The 22,747-nt window shown below is 40.0% G+C and overlaps 1 protein-coding gene across 1 annotated transcript; it reads left to right on the plus strand.

Moving 5' to 3' along the window:
* The first annotated feature begins 686 nt into the window (after positions 1-686).
* LOC109965208 (DNA-binding protein RFX7) lies at positions 687-21,512 on the plus strand. The gene is made up of 9 exons (XM_020609058.1): positions 687-1,513; positions 5,200-5,233; positions 7,567-7,652; positions 8,889-9,011; positions 10,762-10,878; positions 11,835-11,919; positions 12,028-12,241; positions 14,380-14,657; positions 15,414-21,512. The coding sequence occupies exons 1-9, from the start codon at positions 1,386-1,388 to the stop codon at positions 18,639-18,641; spliced, it is 4,293 nt and encodes a 1,430-aa protein (XP_020464714.1). The 5' UTR covers positions 687-1,385; the 3' UTR covers positions 18,642-21,512.
* The last annotated feature ends 1,235 nt before the right edge of the window (positions 21,513-22,747 follow it).

The raw sequence follows: 22,747 nt of genomic DNA on the forward strand, positions 1-22,747 counted from the left end.
ACATATATAAATTGCTTAATTAATGTATTGACGTAAACTATAATTTAATTATTGTTATTTTGTCTACTGCCCTACTGCAAATATACTTGTACTTTAGGCTACTTGAGTATTTTCTTTTCATGCCACTTTATACTTCTCCACATCACATTTCAGAGGGAGAACTGTAGGTAACTTTCTACGCCACTATAATTATTTAACATCTATAGGCTATTAGTTACTTTATATATTCAGTTCTCCACCAGTGATTTATACAGCACATTCTCAAATAAAGTAGCCTACGAGCTCTTAACATTGTACAGTAGGCTACTCGAGTAAATGTACATAGTTACTATTTACCAGTGGTTATTATTTTTCTGCTTAGATAACGTGTATTTATGATTTACTGGCTGTATACATATAATATAATGTAGCAATGGGGGCGAAATGAGACTTGGCGGGGTCCTCCACGATGCCTTAATCCGATTTCAGATAGGACGCGGTGGGCGCTGTGCTCCGATATCGAACCCATTCATTTCTATGTGTTGCATCCGTAGAGGAGGGCGTGGGTCCGCCACAATCAGCTCCTCCTCCATTTTATTTGTGGTCTGTCAGGTTCTCTGCAATTGGACGCGTCGAGGTGTCGTCAGAGAGCTGCACCCAAATTGAACTTTTTTTTTTTTAACTTTAGCAGAGCGCGCGGGGACGGCACGCGCGACCTTGCGCTGCACACCACATAGAAATGAGCACCTGGCGGTGTCCCTCTGGGTGGGATGTGTTTACTGTGGGGTTTTGGTGGGGTTCTGTGCGTAGATGTCAGTATGTGTGTATGCTAATAAAAGAGCGGCTCCCCGGCCTCGGGAGATCGCAGAAAAAGGCGACTTCTGTTTCCGGCTCCTTACCCAAGCTAGCTTACGTACCAATAATAATACCCAGATATAAATTCACTACCATGGCAGCATGCTCAGTGATGTCTTCTGTTTACATGTTGTTTTTAATACTGAGGGTGGTAGTGCGCATGCGTGTGCACCGCAGCTTCTACTCACTGTGCACATGCAGGGAAATCTCATAATGTGAGGGGCAGTGCACTCCGGAGGGACTAGGTACTTGTTTTTCAGCTGCCCGTTTACTGTTTACACCCGCCTTTATTCACATCATTGCACACCCTCGCGTTTGTCAGGGGCGTGTAAATTTTGTTGCACCTGCTCTTTAATTCACCGAGTGTTTGGACCGGAGCGATGTCAGAGGAGGAGGGTAGGGTGGCAACAACAACAACACGGCGCGCTGCTGCTGTCCCGTTAGCATCGCGACGTCCGCCGGTCCATGTTGTTTAACCCAGCCGGGGACTACACCCTACACCCCTCGAGTCCAGTCCAGTCCGGTCCAGTCCCGTTTCGAGGCCCACCGTGATGGCCGAGGAGGACCCCCAGCAGCAGCAGCAGACGGACCGCGGTGGGGGCAGACTGCTCGGCCTGCTCCCCGGGCTGCAGGGCGCAGAGGCTAGTGCTCTTCAGCTCAGGATCAAGAACTCCATCTGGTGAGGAGGAGCTCACACGCTACTCAGCATGGTTTGATGCTTTAAGGGAAAATCATCAACAAATTTACAGCCACTTTGGCCCTAAGTTTATCTTATGGGGTAGTCTCACCATCAATAAGTAACAGTGGTGGAAGAAGATCACCTCTTTTATTAAATAAATAAATGAATAAATCTATCTCTATTAAGTAAAAGTCCTGCATGGAAAATACCGCTTAGGTGAAGTCATAACAATCATCTACAAGATGTGTTTAAAATTTGCAGCATAAAAAGTAAAAAGTATTAGTTGAGCAGACAATTCTAAATAGTTTTACTGGATGCTGATGGATTAATGTGCAAGTAGAATATTGTTGCCTGTGGTGGAGCCAATTTTACCCATATACTTCTGGGTAGGTTTCTCTAAAAACGCATCATATTGTATGAACTGGTCAAATGTTTTCTACAGTATGTACAGTATTGCTCTGCAAAGTAACCGTAGTTGTCAGATAAATGCAGATTAGTAAACAGTACAGTGTTTCCTTAAGAAATAAAGGGTAATAGAAGTATAAAGTGGCATAAATTTGAAATACTCAAGTAAAGTAGATGTACAGCACTTGAATAAATATACTTTGCCAGTTGTTTACTTGAGTAAAAGGTACTATAGTAATGCCAGAGTGTAACTCTACTCCATTACATGTCCTTCGTTCAGAATGTTTAACTATGTAAATGATTACAAGTATCATGAACTAAATGTTCTTGAAGTATCTAAAATAAAAGTACTCCTTATGCATGGCAGAATGGCCCCTGTCCAATATGATTGTGCTGTATATTATATCTAAAGCTCTATTATTGGTCCTGATACAATAGCACATAAGCAGCATTTTAATGTTTTAGCTGGTCAAGATGGCGCTGATTGGAACTCTTATCATATACTGTCAAACAGTGAAATCAGTAACAGTTTCTCATCCTTTAAGTTATATAACCCAATTCTATCTTTTGGATGTAAAATATTACCCAGTAAAGTACCTGTAGCTGTCAGATAGATGTAATTAAGTAAAAAAAGTGCAATATTTCCTTCTGAAGTGCAGTAAAGCAAAAGTATTAGTAGCATTAAATGCAGGTACTCAAGTAAAGTACCTCAAAGTAGTTCTTAAGTACAGTACTGGGAGCGGCTGTGACTTACATACAGTACAGTTTTCTCATCTGCTGTTCCACTTCAGGAGTGGACTGTTTGGATCTAGCAGCCCAATTAAAACTGAACTGCATGGAAATATGTGTGACCTATATTTTAGGAAAGGTTTTCTACTTGAACTGACGATGTTTGATTTACTAGGGTACAGTACAGTGGTGAGGTACTTGTTCTTATCTCTGCTACTCCACGACACCTCACTAGAAAATATTTGCTACTTTTTACACATATGCATTTATTTGACAGCTACAGTCACCAACTATTCTGCAGATTGATAAACTGATCATATGTTTTGTATCAGTAGCATCTTTGAAGGCTGGGGCTTTTAAATAAATGTAGTGGAGTAAGAAGTAGTAAATATTTTATGGTGAGGTATAGTACAAGTACTCAGCAGTACATACTGTGTGATAGCTGAAATTAGCTCCAACTGGTGACATTTTAATGCACCAATGATATAAATCTTATATTGTAATATGTTAGACTTTTGATTACTTTTGCAACAAAACGATGACATAACATTAAGATGTGTTGTTGAAAGCTGCACATGAGTTGTCATGATAACACTAAGCCATTTTCAGCTCAGTGAACTCTGATAAATTTTCCTGGTTTAAGGCTGCAATTAATTATTTACATTGTTGTTTAGCTGATTCATTAACTGATTTCTTTGATTAACAGAAAAACAAACAGAAGTATGTAGTTAATTATATGAAACAGTGAAAGGCAACAAATTCTCAGGAGCTGTAATCGTTTGCTATTTTTACAGGATAAAAACATTAATCATTTGTCATTCTTTGATTTTCTGTTTATCAGCTAACAGTTTTAGGACCACCTGATAAAAAGTAAACCAGACAGAATCGCATTAAGTGAAATAACGTATGAAATTACTAGTGTCAGATAAGGAGGACTAGCACTTATGGCTCTCCACATGGAAAATAAAAACTCTGAATCAAAGCCTTCTGTCAATGTGAAAAATATTAAGCTATATTCTATACATTAAGCTCTGACTCCTTAATACAGGAATTGTTTGTATTCTCATACATCTATTGGCACTGTTGAATTAAATGGGAATGAAAAGTGCAAGGGTTAAGTTAGGTCATATGTTAAAACAACCTAATTTCTTTAACAGTTGCTAGTGAACATTGTGGCTGCTGTGATTTGTGCCACGTTCTGACACAAGTATTGTTTTCATTCTGAATGTGTATGAACTCGTGTACTGCCATTTAAATATCAGTGAGACATGAAAGGTCAAAAAGCTGAACTACCAGAAACACAGTACATATGTAACACATTGGGAAATAGAACATTTGGCCTCCTCCCTAAATCTTTAACATTTACAAGGATTAGAGCATAAATATTGACGTTCACCTCAGCGACCTGCTGCTGAGTCATCTTAGTTGGGTTCATTTGCAGCTACGCCGTCATCATGTCTTCATATGAACCCTGTAGTCGAGGGCTACTATGAAGGATGCATCTCCTGCTGGATTTCATTTAAGCTTTTAAATCAGAGACTGAATTACTGTACTTGTGCATATTATACACAGTGCGATTCAAATGATCTCTCGTATCAATTCTTTCTTTATTTTTCTAATCAAAGTCTCTGAAAAAATGACCTCAGGTGTCATTCAGTGTACCGACTAAATCTGCCTTACAAACAGCTTAAGGATGGCCTTTCAGCACTGGGAAATCTTTGGCCTCCTAGTAACAGTGAATTAAAGTGAACTGTTCTTGTCATGGCTTAGAGCCGTCTCCTGTCTCCGACCTGCCCGCTGTCACAGAGTAAGAGCCTTTAAATGTGACGTGCCTTCTGTCTCGCAGCAACAACCTGACCTGTTGGCAGGTTAGGAAATTAGCCCTGGTTTGACTCTTTGCAGCATTGCACTCTGAATCTACTCTAACTCTAAAGAGTTATGTAATGCTTGTTCCTGCCTAAAGAAGTGCTCTCCACAGGACCTCGTGTTTTGTCAATTTTATTCCTTCTTGCTGATAAAAAACTGATTGGGATATGTTCATTGGCTGTGCATCTCTTGCCTTAGCTTTGCATGTGTACAGTATGTACTGGCCTCCTTTTATTGTAGAGTATACAGCAGACATAAGTGTAAGGATGGAATCAGGAATCACAATAAAACATCCGGAAACATTGATAAAGGATTAGTCTGTGCCATTGTTTACTTTTCTCACAATATGATTTTAACGCAAAGGCTGAAAGCGTGAAAGTCTAATTTGATTGAGTCCTTCCCTGCAGCTGATATCCAGGTGGGATGAAAGAGATGTATAGTTGATTTCCTGAGTGAACAACTGTGTTCTGGTTGATAAAAAGTCTTTTGTCTGAATGTGTGTTACCACAGAGCCCTTCTCTGTCTTTTTACACATGACAACATGTGTGCCTGCTGATACATGACCTGAGAGATGCCGGTGGTCTCATACCAAACATTCCTCCGCTTTATAAATAAATACACTTTAGACACAAGTGCTCATGTTACACCAGCTTCATACTAATTTATACTATGTCTCTATTTTGCAGCAAATCTGTTCAATCAAAGGTGGAAAACATTCTGGTGAGTAATTTTAATGAATCCTTTTCATTTTACTGTCATCTGTTCAAATATTGTTTCCTGACGGGTTAAATTTTTTTCTGTTATCTTTTCAAAAAGTGAGAGGAAAATCTGTTCAGCAGCTTTTTAGATCTGTGCTCAGCATATGTGATGACTTGTCAGGGCCCCATAAGGTCAGTTGTTGCTCCTTGTATTATTACTTTTTTACAACAGGAAGGTTTATTATTTGTAAAACTATCCCTGAGGGTAAAACATTGTTTTTATGCTGGATGTCAGCACACAGATTAACCTGTGACAGCAGTGTCATAAAAAGGTCAAGTATGCTTTCACTAGACCGTGAACGGAGTATGATTCAGTACATTGCACTCCCTAAAGGTTAGAGGGAAACACTGCAGTTTAATTTTGAATGAATTATAGTGTTGAGCCCATGATATTATAAGGTAGTACTGCTATTCTCTGGTGTTTACCACTAATTAGTATGGAAATTTAAAGTATGCTATAAAGTATACCTGTTAATCCCCTTTGGAGCACATTTCATTTTGGCCTGAAGAAACCTCATGAAGTTATCAAGCACTGGGAACGAAAACTGGACTTTTTGATTAATCTGCCAGTTATTTTCTTTATTAATGGATTAATCATTTAGTAGCAAACATCCATCAGAGGTCTTTACAGTTTTATCCAACCAGCAGTTCAAAACCAAAATATATGTCTTTTATTGTCATGTGTGACAGAAACAAGTAACAAATCCTCACATTTCAGAAACTGGAAAATTGAAAAAATGACTGAGACTAGTAATTGATAATCAAAATGTAATAATCTTCTTTCAACTGACTAATCGTTGCTGCTCTGCTGGGCTCAGTCAGTTGCGTTTTGCTCTGTCTGGTACGTTTTGATATTTCTTGTTGTGTACCTATTGTAGGACACTAGAGCTACTGGATCTGTTATAGATTTCATAACCTGCTGTACAGAGAAGAAGTTGAATCCTAGTCAGAGCCAGCCCATGTCATACTTTACTGTATTCCTGTTTAGGTTTGTACTTGCTGGCAGTTTAACCTCGCCTGTTCAGTGACAATACAACAGTACTTTGTTTTGAGTATTTTGTTTTTTGAAGACAAGCTCTCTGGAGTGTGACAGTCTGCCACTGTTAGGAGCTGGGAGCTGCAGAGCTACATGTTGAATACTGAAGGAATTATTGTTATTTCTTTGCTGAAATTACGATGAACCCTACACAGTATCCACCACTCCTGATCTCAAACAGCAGCTTCTGTTTCAGACTTTTAGCTACAGAGAGCTCCTCCATGGCCAGCTGTTTGAAAGAACTACTCGCAATCCAAAAATTGCTTCTTATAACCTTCCTTAGGTGGCAGGCGGGGCTAATTTACAGAACGTACTTTGACTGCACAGGATAGAGAAATCTGAATAACAACAGAAGGGCTGTAGGCAGCAGAGTGTCATGGAGGGGGTGTCTGATTTTTACTGGATTTATGAGGCAGTGTGTACAATCTTAGTTAAAGCACTGTTAAGTGTAGCTGTCTGCAGAAGAGTTGCATTTCAGTCTTCACACTGGTAACATTTGTTTCAAGCTAAAGTGGCTTGGGGGGGGGGTGGAGTTCACTGTGCAGATGTGATGGCACAGAACAGTGAGAGTACAAGTCAGCAGATCAGAAGTGAGTCACTGAAAAGGCCAAGGGTGTCCTCTGAGTGGTACACGAGTTTTCACACAATTGTGTTTGAAATGAAGCCTGCACATAAAAGAAACTGCCCACAGTGATTGCCCAGTGTAAAAATGACAGTACTTATTTATGAGAATTTTGTGTATTGACCCAGACTCCTTATGGCAGACATGGGTACTTTTTCAGCAAAGCTGGACAGATTAAGATTTATTCTTAGAGGCCAGATGAAAGGAGGGAATATGTCTGAGTGAAAGCATGCATTGGCAGCATGTGGATGTGTGTCTGCACACTCACTGTGCAGTGAGCTGTTCTGAGAGGAGGGTTAACATTCAAGTTAAGAAGGGTAAGGACTCAAGTTCACTCTACAGGCTGCCCTGCAGAAACTATCTGTCTCTGTGTGGACTGTACAGTATGTGCTTGTGTGTCTCAGCTGTATGCACTGTCTCTCCAATTAAACTCATTTTTTTAAAGGTGCATTAACTAAGATCTTACACATTGCCTGATAAATCAAGTGAAAATAGGGTAGAACATGGTCCCTCTGCTCTCCTATCCCCCTCCATGACACTCTGCTGCCTACTTCTGCTTTTAATGCCATGGCTTGACATTACTTTGTGCTGATGGACAGGAGGGCAAAATATTCAAACCACCTTTTCATTTCTACAGCAAGATGTTGAGAAGTTCTCCGACATTGAAAAACTCTACCTCTACCTTAAGCTGCCCTCTGGTCCCAGCAGTAGCACTGATAAAAGGTAAGAATACACCTGCATTCTGACAGTATTACAGGCAGGAGATGAAATGTTTGTGAAACAGGAAACCACATTAATGAGTAATCATTAAACTGGACACCTATATATTTGCTATTGTCTTTAAAAGGTTTATTATATGGATGTCTCCCATTCCTTCCATCAGTGGAAGGAATAGGACTATGTAACATTGGGGATTTACAGTGTATATTAATGGTAGGGTTAGGGTTTTGTGATGTTTCATCAGCTTCAGGAGAAATATGGCTTGTTAAAGAAAGACTTCTTTAGGTTTACCTTATATTACTACTTTTCAGAAGACAACACCCGATAAACTGGACCAATACCGTTGAGAAAGACATGTAATCTCTCTTAGATACCGTATGAGGTATTGCAAGACATCATACAAGTAAACTGTATAAAGAAACACTGGGAAATAGAAATAGGCATGAGATACCAGATTACATCAGGGATGACAGTCCAGATATGTGCTCTATTAACACCAGGCCCTGTTTAATACAATTTAAAATTTTACAGGTTGCATTACTCAAAGATTAAACTGAATAAAATCTGTCCAGACATGTCCCAAATCAGTGAGATGTGTGACCAGGGAGAAGCAGATTTATTTCACAGCTATGCTTTATGTCCCTGAATACAAGAGTTCTGGCTGGTGATATCCACCTTTTTCATGAATTTTAAAAATCTAACTAAAGCCAGATCTGCTTTTTGTTATACCGGGGATGTCAGACACCTCAAAGATGCTGCAGAATGCACAGCGGCATCTCCTGATACACAGCCTCTTCAGTGCAAAGAAACTTACTATCATGTTTTGTAAAAAGAAAGTGGGACCATTGCTTGAGCTGTGGATAACAACACTGACTGATACCCTACATGTGGAGAAAAGCCAGATTATCCTAAACAACAGATGAAGGGAATTTGAAAAGATCTAGAGACCAGTGATCTCTCATATGACAGTGTGTGACAGTTAGGCTGCCTGCACACAGGGCATTGTACAGCACCTTTTTTCTAGGCTGCCTGCACACAGGGCATTGTACATTTCAGTTACCTGTGCACTGGTTGCATATTTGGTTTTGCTATGGAAGGAATCATTGTAACTGGATAGCCTTAAGGCACTGATGTTTTACTCCATCTGTGTTTCAAAGTAAAAACATTTGAAACAACAAAGTTATTTTGTGAATCATAAAATGGCAAAATTGCTAATGAACGATCAACCTCTTTTCTCAGTGACCAGAGCGCCCTGTCATCAAGCCGCACACAGCAGATGCATGCTTTCAGCTGGATCCGCAGTCACTTAGAAGAATATCCAGAGACCTCTCTTCCCAAACAAGAGGTTTATGATGAATACAAGTAAGTAAAAACACCAGGATTTTTTTTGTTTAATGAGAATAAATGTATTAGTTTCTACCATAACAAACCATTTTCAAGCTGTAACTTTATTATTCCACAAATAGTTTTTCATAAAACTATAAAGTACAAAGAATCAGATTGTTTTACCCTTATTTATGTAGAGCTTTTTACTGCTTATTAGATTCTTATCAGTGATGTTGTACTTCATGGCTACTGATGTTTGAGTTTCTTTCTCCTCTAAACTACTGTTGGTTAAAGCTGACATTATAAATAGATGCTGCAGGCATGAGAATCAAAGAGCAGCATGTGGTGGTAATATTAGAATGGAAAGTCTGAGACAGTCATTGAAATGCTCTGGCAGTGTTATGTAAGTGTCTTTTTAACTCCACCAGAACAGAAATACAGTGCCCTCCAGAAATATTGGCGCCTTTGGGATAGACAGGTGAAAAGGCTTTAAAGAGACATAATGTGTTTCACTTCAAAACAATAAAACATTTTATTGTGTACAATGGAACAAACGCATTTGTCAAAATCTTTTTTAGACTGTATTACAATGGCTACTGAGCTTTTCCTAAGGGCATCATTTTTCTCCTATATATACACACACAGAGAAATATATATTTCACCACCTTGGCATTATTCAGCCAGCAGTATGTTGAGGAAGTAAACTACCCGGTAATTAAATGGCAAGTATGTGTATCAAATGCTCAGTGGAGCATTTGCTCTCACTTTAATCAGTTGTCCAACACAATAATGATTTCACCAACACAGATTTTGTCAGGACTGTAGTTAACTTTCCAATGAATAAACTACAATTTATGGTACATACATGTATCTGTATGGTGCATGTTCTATCTATTAGGGTCACTTTATGTTAAATGGGAATTTGGATAATGCCACAATAGAAGAATATCAGATATGGATTTCACTTGGAGTTTATTTTGCATGAGCCTCATTTTACAGTTTTGTCAAACTATTACAGCACAACTGTTGCAATTCTACAATGTTAATTTCACATATTATGACTCTAAACTAACACTAACCGATTATTGGCCACGTGGAGGCAGAGCACAAAGCTACAACATTGACATATTAAACAGCAGCGTATCGTACACATCCAGCAGTTAACAGCCTTCATCTGAAGTTGTGTTTCACATCACCTGATTAGTTTAAGTCAGATTCACTTGCATTTAGCACCCTGTTTTGGTCTCCACCAACTCTCATTAGCTGCTAAGTGTTCACATAGTTGCCAAGTGTGACTGTCTCCTATTTGGTGCAGAGCAGATGGTGTAAAGTTGGTTGGTACACTCTTGTTTTTTGGTTTTTGTTTCTTTAAATACCACAAGAGTGGTGAGGATGAACCAAAACAATAAAGTTGAGGGCCGTAAAACCAAAACAATGACCTGAGAGATGTTAAAATGCTACGGTGTGGCAAACTGCAGAGTCAGGCGACATATTGTAGTTGGTTCATCGCTACGGCTGAAACTAACATTATACAGGTAACTTTATCCATTGTTAATTAGGATATTTATTATAGCAGTTTTAATTGTTCACATTGTGAACAAAAACTTAAAAATGAGTTTTAGAATAGAAAAAACATTTACATTATTGGCTGAGAAAATAATGTTATATTGACACTGATTGATAATTCAAGTCAAACACTGTGGTTTGATCTAGTTATCTTTATTTATTTCATTTTGTTTGCTTTTATAGTTTCATTTACATTTATTCTGTCTGTTATGTGTCTCAGGAGCTTCTGTGACAATCTTAATTACCATCCACTGAGCGCTGCAGACTTTGGAAAAATGATGAAAAACGTCTTCCCCAACATGAAGGCGCGTCGACTTGGCATGAGAGGAAAATCAAAATATCCTTCACTGGAATGGATTGTAACGGTCTGTCACTGGTCACACACCATCTGCTGTTGCAGTTCATAAGCTCTCTAAATATAGATGTGAAATGAAATAAAGTCTCTTCTGCCTCAGAAGCCGAAGCATAATATAGAACCCCCCACTGTGATCTTGACCTACATGATGCATTCAGACTTTTTTTTTGCTGACGTTTTTGTTTGTATTCACGACCTTCGATCATTCAGGTTAATAACATACGGTTATGTAATTTGAGGTTGTAGGTCATTAATTTTATGGGTTATGATGTGCACCTTTTCTTTGAACAAATTAGCAAATGTCTATCATCCAAGGAATCAGGGATTCATCTTTGTTTATACATTATTCTCAGTATAACCACAAATTAAAGACGTGTAAAAAAAAATAAATAGAAAAAAAGCAATCACAGCATTGTGAGAAATTATATAGTTGCATTTCTGTCCTCACTGAATGCCATGAAATAAAGAATTTATCTTTATGCTGTTAAAATAAATTGAGACTTACTATAGAAGTAAATTCTAATATCTCATTCTGATCTTACATTAAGTCACTGGCTTTCACTGTCTGTTCACTCTGTTGGACTCAGGACTGTGAAATGTTTATGCCCTGCCACATCTGAATGTGGATATTTTTGTCTTCTGTGTTATATATTTGGTGCACGGTCTGTGTAATGCAAATCAGATCAATATGTTCATTTCTACTAAAAGGAAATAGTTTGAACTTTCAAATAAACCCAAGATAGAAAACCATTTTCAGAATCTTAGTTATACATTGATTTTGGACTTTTGGAGAATTGAATGTCCAGTTTTCTATTATTGATTTCTTCACATGGAAAATGTAACTTTTACACAGACTACATACCAGTCATATTATTCCATATGTTGCCAGAAAATGTAAATTTTCTGGACTCACGTTTGTGGCCTTAACACCAGTTTACATATTGCTACAGTGGACTAAGGAAAAGGCCCTTTGTTCACATGCCATCATTACCTACTCTGGATCTTCATAAACCAGGGGATGGAGTAAGAACATTTACATCTTCCTTTATTATATATTGCAGACTTATCTGATTCATTTCTCACTGCCTTGGCACGAAGTGTGCCATATAACCTCATATCTACTGTGTGCAGCTCCAGTGCGATGTTCTAGACTCACCTGGCCAGCTAAGCAGTATAAAGGAGGAGGTGCGATTTGCAGCCTGCGATCTGGTGTGTGAATGGGCCCAAAAGGTGCTGAAACGCCAGTTTGATGCTGTTGAAGATTTGGCTCGCTTCCTAATTGACAGCCACTGCATCAGCAACAAGTCTTTGGCAGCTCTCACCATAATGACTGGCACAGCAACAGGTGAGGTTTTCGCTTGAGAAAAAGAAGTCAACAGAGACATCTGGTGGCAGTGGCCCATTACTGCACTTACTGGCTGCATCTGTGCCCTATTGAGGCTCTGTGATTAAAGATGTGACCAATGCAACAATGTAAAAATGCTCTGTTACAAGTTAAAGTCCTGCATCTAAAAGCCTACTTCAGTAAAAGTACAGTAATCAGCAAAATGTACTTATTTAGAGTATCACATCTTAAAGTAAAGTGGCCCATGTGAGTGATGTATAATTTGATATGACATTATTAGACTGTTGATACTGATGCATCAGTGCTAAATTATCATTGTACTGTTGCAGCTGGTTGAGGTGGAGCAGGTTTTAACTACTTTATGTACTGTTAGTTTGTTAAGTAGCCTAGTTTAGTGGTTTCCGACCAAGGGACCAAGATGCTGCACAAATCTGTAGGCTTTGTTTTGTTTCTGAAATGTAAAGCATCTCACACACACACAGCAACATTACTTAAAATGGCCGCAGGTTAAAACGTTGGCAAGTAAAAGCTCAAAATCTCTCAGAGGAATTACTTACTTTGTGTTGCAGCTCATTCCAGTAGTATTGTTCATAGTACTGGAAACCAGTCTCCCCCTGTTCCCAGTTTGTGTGAGGCACTTTTAAGGCCAGTCTCTCCTGTGACCTAGTGCCATGGTCATGAAATCTGAACTCAACTAAGTATGTTAAATAACCCACCAGTTTGGATAGCCGGGCCTTACAGATGAAAACACAAGTATGGTGATACCTTCTACGTGCCAGCGATGGCAACCGACCTTCTCGTATAACTCACAGCTGTCAGTGTGTAATGAATCGGATGACGCAGTGGCCAACAGCATCCAGTGGTTTTAAGGGTAGTAGTAACTAGACGAGACAAAAGTTGAACTTTTTGGAAGGTGTGTGTCCCATTATGTGTGGTGTAAAAGTAACACCGCATTTCAGAACAAGAACATCATACCAACAGTAAAATATGGTGGTGGTAGTGTGATGGTCTGGGGCTGTTTTGCTGCTTCAGGCCCTGGAAGACTTGCTGTGATAAATGGAACCATGAATTCTGCTGTGTACCAAAATATCCTGGAGGAGAATGTCCGGCCATCCGTTTGTGCCCTCAAGCTGAAGCGAACTTGGGTTCTGCAGCAGGACAATGATCCAAAGCACACCAGCAAGTCCACTTCTGAATGGCTGAAGAAAAACAAAATGAAGACTTTGGAGTGGCCTAGTCAAAGTCCTGACCTGAATCCAATTGAGATGGTGTGGCATGACCTTAAAAAGGCAGTTCATGCCCGAAAACCTTCCAATGTGGCTGACTTACAACAATTCTGCAAAGATGAGTGGGCCAAAATTCCTCCACAGCGCTGTGGCAGACTCATGGCAAGTTATCGAAAACGCTTGATTGCAGTTGTTGCTGCTAAGGGTGGCCCAACCAGTTATTAGGTTTAGGGGGCAAACACTTATTCACACAGGGCTTTGTAGTTTTGGATTTTGTTTTCCCTTAATAATAAAAACCTTCATTTAAAAACTGCATGATGTGTTTACTTGTGTTATCTTTGACTAATATTTAAATTTGTTTGATGATCTGAAACATTAGTGTGACAAACATGCAAAAAGATAAGAAATCAGTAAGGGGGCAAATACTTTTTCACACCACTGTAGTGGATTGTATAATGGTTTTTCTGCTTTCAAAGGAGAAACAAGCTCTGTTTCATTATAGAAAGCCAATTTGATTTTTTGTTTCTGAACAAGATGTTCAACATTTATAAGACGGTCTACTATCTGACCAGACTCCTAAATATTTCTAATGCTGGGCTGTGTCAGTTACATTTCCCCTTAGAGTATGGGTAGGATTGGGAGCATCAGTGATTCGAGCTCTAGTGCACATTTAGTCTATTTGGAGTTTAGAACAAGTTTTAAGTTAAACAGAGGGGAGTGCAGGTCAGGAAGAACAGCCTGTAGTCTGAGCTGGTGCCTTTGGAGAACAGGACGGCATCTTCAGCACTTAGTGTGTTTACATACAGTTCTTGAGTAAATGTACTTACTGTAGGTACGTTCCACCAGTGCATATTACGTTCTCATATTGTATGATATATACACTATCTAAATCTTAATGTTTCCTGTCTTCAGAGGTTAAGACGCCACCGGCGGTGTCAGCGTTTGTCCCAACTACTGAGGTTCACTCCTTCCAACCTCATGTCGCCATGTCATCACCTTCTGTTGATGCAAAGCAGCAGCTCCAGAGAAAGATCCAGAGGAAGCAGCAGGAACAGAAGTTGCACTTCCCCATACCTGGAGAGGGACCAACTAAGAGGGCAGATGACAGTGTGCCTTGTGGTAGCCCCACCCCTCCGTCGCCTCAGCCAACCATAGGCATTGTGGTCGCTGCTGTCCCAAGCCCCATCACGGTGAGAAAACATAAATTCCTTTACATCTGAGTAAATTATATAATTTTCTTAATGCTTAGAGCCTGTAAAACATAATCAGTACTCAGTAAAGTAATCACCCACCCATCTATTCATCCATCATCTAAAGTAATCACCCACCCATCTATTCATTCATCCATCATCTATACCACTTATGCTGTAGAGGGTGGCAGGTGGGCTGGAGTCAATCCCAGCTGAAACTGGGCGAGAGGCAGGGTGCACCCTGGACAGGTTGCAAACAAATAATCAGACTAATGGAAGTTGTGTTACACTCATTTTAATAACTCAAAAACATTAGAGTCAGTGTTATTTGTTACTTTGTCAGTATTTCAGATAAGAGTTTAACTTGTTTCTGTTTAAGAAAAACATCCCTGATCATTTATATTCCTGAATAGCCCACCCCGTCCTAAAAACAATACATGGCCTGCTTTGCTGGAGACTGTAGTGACAGTTTTATAAGCCTGATATTAAAGTTAGTTACACAGATTTTAATATGGTAACAAAACTGTGTAACAGCAAACAATTTTCTCCTTGTATGTAGTTACACAGATTTTAATATGGTAACAGAACTGTGTAACCGCAAACAATTTTCTCAGAAATAGTCAGTTTTGGATGCAAACTTGAAAATTACTGAATGAAAATGTACAAGTAGAAATGACATAATATGTTGTCAGAAACCTTAAGACAATTGTCTGTATTTCAGTTGCTCCACTTCTGACTGACCCCCCCTCTCTTCAGGTACAGAGAAGCAGGCAGTTGATGTCTCCCACCCCAGGGGGAACAGTGGAGAGTAAGGTGCTGCCTATTAACTTCCAAATGGTGACACAGCCAGTTCAGCCGGTGATGCACAGCCCCAGGACCCCACAAAATATTATGTCCAGCCCAGTGGGAGAGCGCACTACTCGGCAGCGCTATGCTCAGATCCTGCCCAAACCTTTGGCCTCGACTGCTATCACTTTGCGCTCGCCCTCCACCATGATCATCACCAACAACTCCATTAAGTCTGTGATGACAACATGTCATGTCAGCCCAGTCAGTTTGGTCAAGATGACAGCCATATCGCTTGCGCCCAGCAACAGCAATACAACCACATCCCTTATAAACACCACTCTGCGGCCAGCCTCTGCAGGCATGACCAGTTCTACAGTAGCAGAAGACAACAGCTCCAATCAGAGCCTGAGGAGCACCTCTGCAGTCCCTGTTCTGGCCTCGGAGGCCAGGCCAGACCAGCCTACTAACACTCACAGCATCGATGTTGAAATGGAAGTTGAAGCTCTTCATAAAAACAGCCAAATACAAAATCCTTGCAGTTTGACTCAAGAACCAATGGCAAACAGACCCAGAGGGGCTATGCAGAGGGCTGCAAGTGTGCCCATACCTCAGACTAAAAGCGCAATGTGCCTGGAGGAAACATCTATCACTGAAAACAATGGAAAGTCTTCCTCGAGCACTCACACTGTGGTAGCAGACGAGAGCAGCAATACTAGTGCTAATAATACAAGCACTTTGCACTTAACTCCCTCCACTCAGAATAACAGTGCTGTTTCCCTACTGAACACCAGCAGAACACCTTCATTTGGGGAAAGCAGCAATGTAACATCAGCAAAGGAAGGTTTCTTGTCCACTAAGAGCCTCAGGAAACGCTCGGGTCCCAGCCCAGACCATTCACCATTGAAAAGAATTTTTATGTCCCAGCAGCCAGGTGGGGGCGGTGCTGGACTTGGATATAGCATCACAAACACAGTTGGGAACATTTCAAGGCAAGGGGTTACAGCTAGACCTGAAAGTGCACCAGCCACCAGGGAGGTGGAGTTGAAAATGAACACCAGTCAAGTCCATGCGCTCTGCGCTCCCTCTTCCAGAGCCAGCAGTTTTTACTCTGTTGCCACAACACACAACGCAATGCAGAGGAAAAACGCTTCCACTGGTTTGGAATTTGACACCTCAGTCAGTCACACATTAATACAGCAACAGCAGGCTCACGCAGTGGCTAACATGCATGTGATACCAAATAACCCCGGCCTCCAGAAACATTCAAGTGTGAGTGATGTTAGTTCAATCTCAGCCAGAAGGAGCTTGGAAGGAACTCAACAACAGACTTACACTCAGTCAAACCCTGCTATCGAACCCTTAGAGTTTTTGAATCAATCCTCATCACCCAGTCAGCTCTCCATGCAGACGGATATGGACTACTTTCCATTTGATGATGATGTGACTCAGGATAGCATTGTGGAGGAGCTGGTGCAAATGGAGGAGCAGATGAAACTGAACATGCAGGAGTTTGTCACACTGCAAGGCCAACAGGCTGTGATGCCGGACAACATTATGTCCACCAGTCAGTCCATGACTGCTTTCTATCATGCTGCAAACAACAACAGCAACCCAATCCAAACTCCAACACCAACACCCACTCCCACACCCACATCAGAAATGATGGGGGGAGCCCAAGGCCTCACTGGAGAGAGTCCCTGCTCGCACATCGCCTCCACCACCCCAGTGGACAGCGCACTGGGAAGCAGTCGTCACACTCCAGTTGGTACTCCACACTCCAACTGCAGCAGCACTGTGCCTCCCAGTCCAGTGGAGTGCAGGAACCCCTTTGCATTCACACCTATCAGCTCCAGCATCACTGGCTTCTATGATGGCAGCACTGTCTCCAGCAGCCCTGTCAAGCCCATGCAGAGGCCGATGGCCACACACCCAGACAAGACCAGGCTAGACTGGATGAATAACAGTTACAACAGCAGTAGTGGGAGCTTTAATAAGTCGAACAGTGGGATGGGAATCCTCCCCAGCTATCAAGGCTTGCTAGAAGACCACTTTCAAAAACCTCACGCTTTCGCTGTCCCTCATGCACGACACCATGACAGCAATTTTGGCCGTTTGACTCCCATCTCGCCTGTGCAGCAGCAGGTAGCTAGCATGGCTAACATGACCAGGCAGGAAGGTTTTGCTGTGCCTGCACCTCTGGATAATAAAACTACCACTACACCTGCTACTAATTTTCGATGTCGCAGTGTGAGCCCTGCTGTGCATCAGAGAAATTTGAGTGGAAACACAGGAAACAGTGCCCTTCCCAATATCCCTCGTCCAGTAGTGTCTCCCTTTAACTCTCCTGTGACGCCTGAGGTGTTGAACATCTTTGCAAACAGCCAGGCAAACCTTGGAGGGAGCAGCATGGCTCAGAGGAGCCGTTCTGTGCCAGTCAACATCATGATGCAAACCCAGGTTGCACCCACACCAGGTCAACAGTGCAGCGGCAAAAACATTGCCAGTGTCCTCCTGAGCAAGCTGGACGGAGACCATGACGACACCGTGCGGGGTCTGGGCATCAGTCATTTACCCTCCAGCTACACAGCACGTATGAATCTCACCCACATCTTCGAGTCTGACCCCAGCCTGTCCTGCACTGGCAGCCACCTCAGCCTGATGACCCCTGAGTCCACCAGCTCATGCACGTTACAGAGGCCAAATTACCTCATAGAAAGTGCTATTAATGAACAAATGATTCTTTCAGCAGATGACAGCCAAGTACAGTCAGCCTCTGGAGAGCATCAGCGGGGCCAGCCTATGTTGTTAACTAACTCAGAGCAGCAGCCAGAAGAAGTACAGCAGCATCAGCAGCTGGATTTCAGCAGCACTGTCAAAGACCTCCTGGCAGAGAACAGTCTCACTGCTGACAGTCCGCTCATGGAACAGGTGTCAGAGCTGACAACGGCTGGCGCAGACTTCCCTTGTGAAATCAGAATGACATCGGAACTTTCCAGTAGCATCAATGACCTTAATGCACTGGACACAAACCTGCTGTTTGACCCCAACCAGCATCAAGGGCAGTACCAAAACACTGCTCCAGAGGGGTTGGTGAATAATCCGCTGTTTCAGCAAAATACCAGCGAGACGGCACATTCAACTGGACTCGAGTGGTTAGAAGGCAAAGATCATCCAACTGTTGGGTTGATGGGTTGAGAATACAGCTTTTTAAAATTGTATCAATCATGTTAATCTGCGGTTGCTGTTTGCTTTATTTATTTTCAGGCATTTACACTTTATATTGCAACACTGGACACGTTGAGGTTTGTCCAGTTTAAGTGCCAGGCTGAACTGAAACACTCTGATTAAAATGCTGGTCATTTCCCTTTAATCAGAGAACATCACCTCACATTTTTGATTAAGTGCATTTCCAACACGTAAACAAAGGTTACTGGTGATAAAAGAAACCAATTTTAACCTGTCTGAATAGACAGTGATTTAAAAACAAATTGAAGCAGAGCCACGGATTTCTTAGAATAAGGAACTGTGGAAATGAATGAAACAAAGCTATTACAAATAAGCCTTTTACAACCATATTTCTTTATATTATTGTGTCTAAAACTTGTCCACTGCAGGCGTTATTTAAATAATATGTCATCGCATTTGTATGCAATATAATATACTGGAAAACATCTTTTTGGAGCTTCAGGTGTGAGTCTGGTCTCAGTGCATTTTCTTTAGCTGATCACGGTTTTAACGAGATATTTAAAAGTATACAAACACATTTTATAGGAATATTGTTTTTTGACAAAAGCATAAAACCAAATTAATCCATTTAATATAATCTTTTTATCAGTTACATTGATAAATGATCTAAAGAGTTGGCATGCAACATATAATGGGATGTGGAATAATTTAAAATAATAAATCTATTCTTATCCTAAACATAATACTTCATTTTTTGATGGTTCACTTTGATGAGCATATAAAGGTTATTTATTAACACTGTGGAAATTTACCAGCACCAGAAAAGGAAGTGATATAAACGATCAATCTCTGAAATTTTATCATTTTATTATCAGACTTTGAGCCTTTCATAATCATATGATATGATGATTTGACAAACCAGGTCAAATTCTCTTTATCACCAACACCCAGCTCATAAACTTGTAGAGAATGTCGGTAAAATAACTGGACCTCTTTTTTCACAGTTCTTTATTTTTAAAAGTCTCATTTTGCAAAAGTTTGAAAAAAGTAGTAGTGAATAATCATGATTGTAATAATGTAGAAGATTTGTTACTGTAGACAACTGTAGTTAATTGTGTCAAATTACTGCTACTTGTAGAAAAGGACTAAGACATGCTATTATGTTGCAGTAGAGAAACTAAATGTTGTAGAGAATGTCACACTTGTTTTTAAAACATTACGTGCGATTTGAATATTGCGGCGAAGCTATGGAGAAAAACTATAACTGTTTCATCCAAAGATACGTTAAGAAAAATATGCAGTGTATTATATACAAAAAATGAGGACAGATTAGTTTTGAAGGAAACATCTGCATTGGTGGTTCAGAACTACTGGGAAAAGGGAAACATTTATTTAAAAAACAATTATCTTCAGAATTAAAATAAACCCTTTTCACTGTGGGTTTTTGCACTTTTAAAGTATGGATCTTGCATAAAAGAATTATGGCACAGCAAAAATAAAATTAAATGATCGCCACTTTGCTTAGCACTTGAACAATGCATTATTTGTAACGTGTAAACTGAAAATGGACTGAGTAGTTGAAAGTGTAAGGAACTTAATACATTTCCTAATGTTGCACTCATCATTCTGCACTGACAATCTGTAAAACTTGTTTATTCACAAAAATGCACTGTTTCTTTTGAGGGGATATTTTCACTGACTGTCTTGAGGACTCTGATCAAATGTGAAGGTCCAGCTCTAAAACTGGTGATGAGCAGCATGTAACGTGTCGCGCATCCACTGTCCATACCAAAGACTAATGGTTAAATACAACCTGCAACAACGTGCACTAAGATCTTGGGTGTCTAATATAAGTCTCCTGTGTTATGTTTGGTGACATTCGTAGCATCGGGACAATATTAAAGATTTCTTTGTTTACCACTGTTGATGCTTTTATAAACCCACCAGGTACATCATGTTTTTATGGAGGCAAAAAAAAACCCACAAATTTATTTATGAACTGTTTATCTGTGTTAGCATTAGATCCCTGAGTCACCTTATTTGGTGTTGGTGTGGCCAGTTGTCCAGTGTGCTTTTATTTTACTTACCTGTGTGTCATTTGTACAGAAACCTTGCTGACTAGATAAGTTTGTGTGTTCACAATAATCATCTATTAACCACGCAGTTATGTTTTGTAGCATACTTTCTTAGTGTTGTAGCATATAACAACACATCATACACAATACTTCCTTTTTCAGTAGATGATTTGTCCAGTATGTTGTGGCGAATAAATTCGGAATTCAGCTTGTGATCTAAAAGTTTTCAGAACTGGATTTTGGCAGAAAATGAGTCCCAGAAGAGACTTGCACAAGTTTTAAAATGCAGAAATAAGACTATCCATGAATATACAGTATGTATGGTGTAAAGTTAATGCCACAGTGCTTTCAATCTCTTTTGTTAGTTGTTTTATACAGATAGCAGTAGCTTCTTTTAACTTCTGTAAAAGCAGATTATTGTAATATATGCTCTCATGTTAAATCGAATTTAATATTGAGTATTCTAGACAAAGGTTTCTTATTTATGTTCAGCTTTTGAATCTGTTATGGTCATTTTGATGTTTAACTTGTATGTTTTGGAAAAAAAACATTTGCATTTATTTTGTAAGCACTGATGTTTATGGTGATGAAGACTATACCCTTCCTCTTGTTGTAAGTGGTGCCAGAACTGTAATTGTGTTGCTGTAGTTAATGTAGAGGGGACTTTTTTTGCATTTTAGCAAGTGTTTTTATAAGGGGAAGTGCTTCTTGATACTGATTTTTAAAGACATTTTAAAACTAATAAACATTTTTAAGTACATCGGTAAGAGTTAGTGTTTCTTTAATATCTGTGATTAGCATCAAAATATACTTAAAATATCAAAAGTAAAAGTACTCTTGTAGAATGACACATTTCACATTACTGGATTATAAGTATTGATGCATTATTGTGTTCATCACTTTAACGTTGCAACTGATAAAAGTGGAGCTAATTTTAACTATGTGCTTATAATTGTAGTCTGTTGGGTGGTTGGCGGCATGGTGGTGCCTGCCTCTGGGTTTAAACCCTGTGGCCGTGTGGGCCCTTTCTGTGTGGAGTTTGCATGTTCTCGTTTCTCCAGGTACTCTGGCTTCTTCCTAGCAGTCCAAAGACATGCAGGTTAGGTTGATTTGAGACTTTGCCCATAGGAGAATGAGTGTGAGTGGTTGTTTCTATGCGTTAGCCTTGTGATGACTGGTGACCTGTCCTGGTTGTACGCTGCCTCACCTCTCACCTAATGTCAGCTGTAATTGGCTTCCTGTATTTAATGTTAATGCTTTTCTTTGCCTATTGACTGTATATGCACTTTGAATTGCCTCTGTGTATGAGATTTGCTACATGAATAAAGCTGCCTAGGGATTTCTGGTCTGGTTCCAGGCTAAAAGACAATTTGATCTCTGGATAACATTTCAGTGCAGTCTGACACTGACTGCCTGCACCTGATATGGAGGAATGAAAACATCCTTTTGAAGTAACTGTCAAGAATCACGGAGTAAATGCTATGTACTGACACATAAGTGTAAGGTAAAAATTGAAAAAGCTATTTTTTATTTAAAATACCTTTAATGGTATGTTATTTGTCTAAGCAAAAGCAGTTTTCCTCAGACAGATAAGTGTCTCTGTTTTCCAAACCAACTACTGTTTATGTTTCTCTGGATGTTCTGTGTGAGAGCCAGAAGTAGACTGGCTTATTACAGCAGCAGCTCACCAGATATGGTCAGACCATTACTGAGATTGATTTTACAGTAACTCTGAGGTTACTCTAAGGTAAACTTGAGTGTTTGTCAGTGGTGGAACAAAAGCTGAGGTCTTGTACAGCACTTGAGTAAAATTATGTAGCAATATAGAAGAAACCCATTACAAGATAAATAAAGTGTGTATACATGCATACATATAGTGTTGTTTTGCGACCCTTTGTAATTTAGCATATTTTTAGCCACTTTGTGTCCATTCTTACTCATTTTAGATGTTTGTAGTCCTTTTGCTGTTACTTTTAGATTGTGTGTTTTTCAGTTGTTTTGAATCTCTTTATAGTTGTTTTGTGTCATAGTAGTGTGTTT

This window comes from Monopterus albus, unplaced genomic scaffold (assembly GCF_001952655.1).
Source record: "Monopterus albus unplaced genomic scaffold, M_albus_1.0 scaffold4.1, whole genome shotgun sequence".
NCBI lineage: Eukaryota > Metazoa > Chordata > Actinopteri > Synbranchiformes > Synbranchidae > Monopterus > Monopterus albus.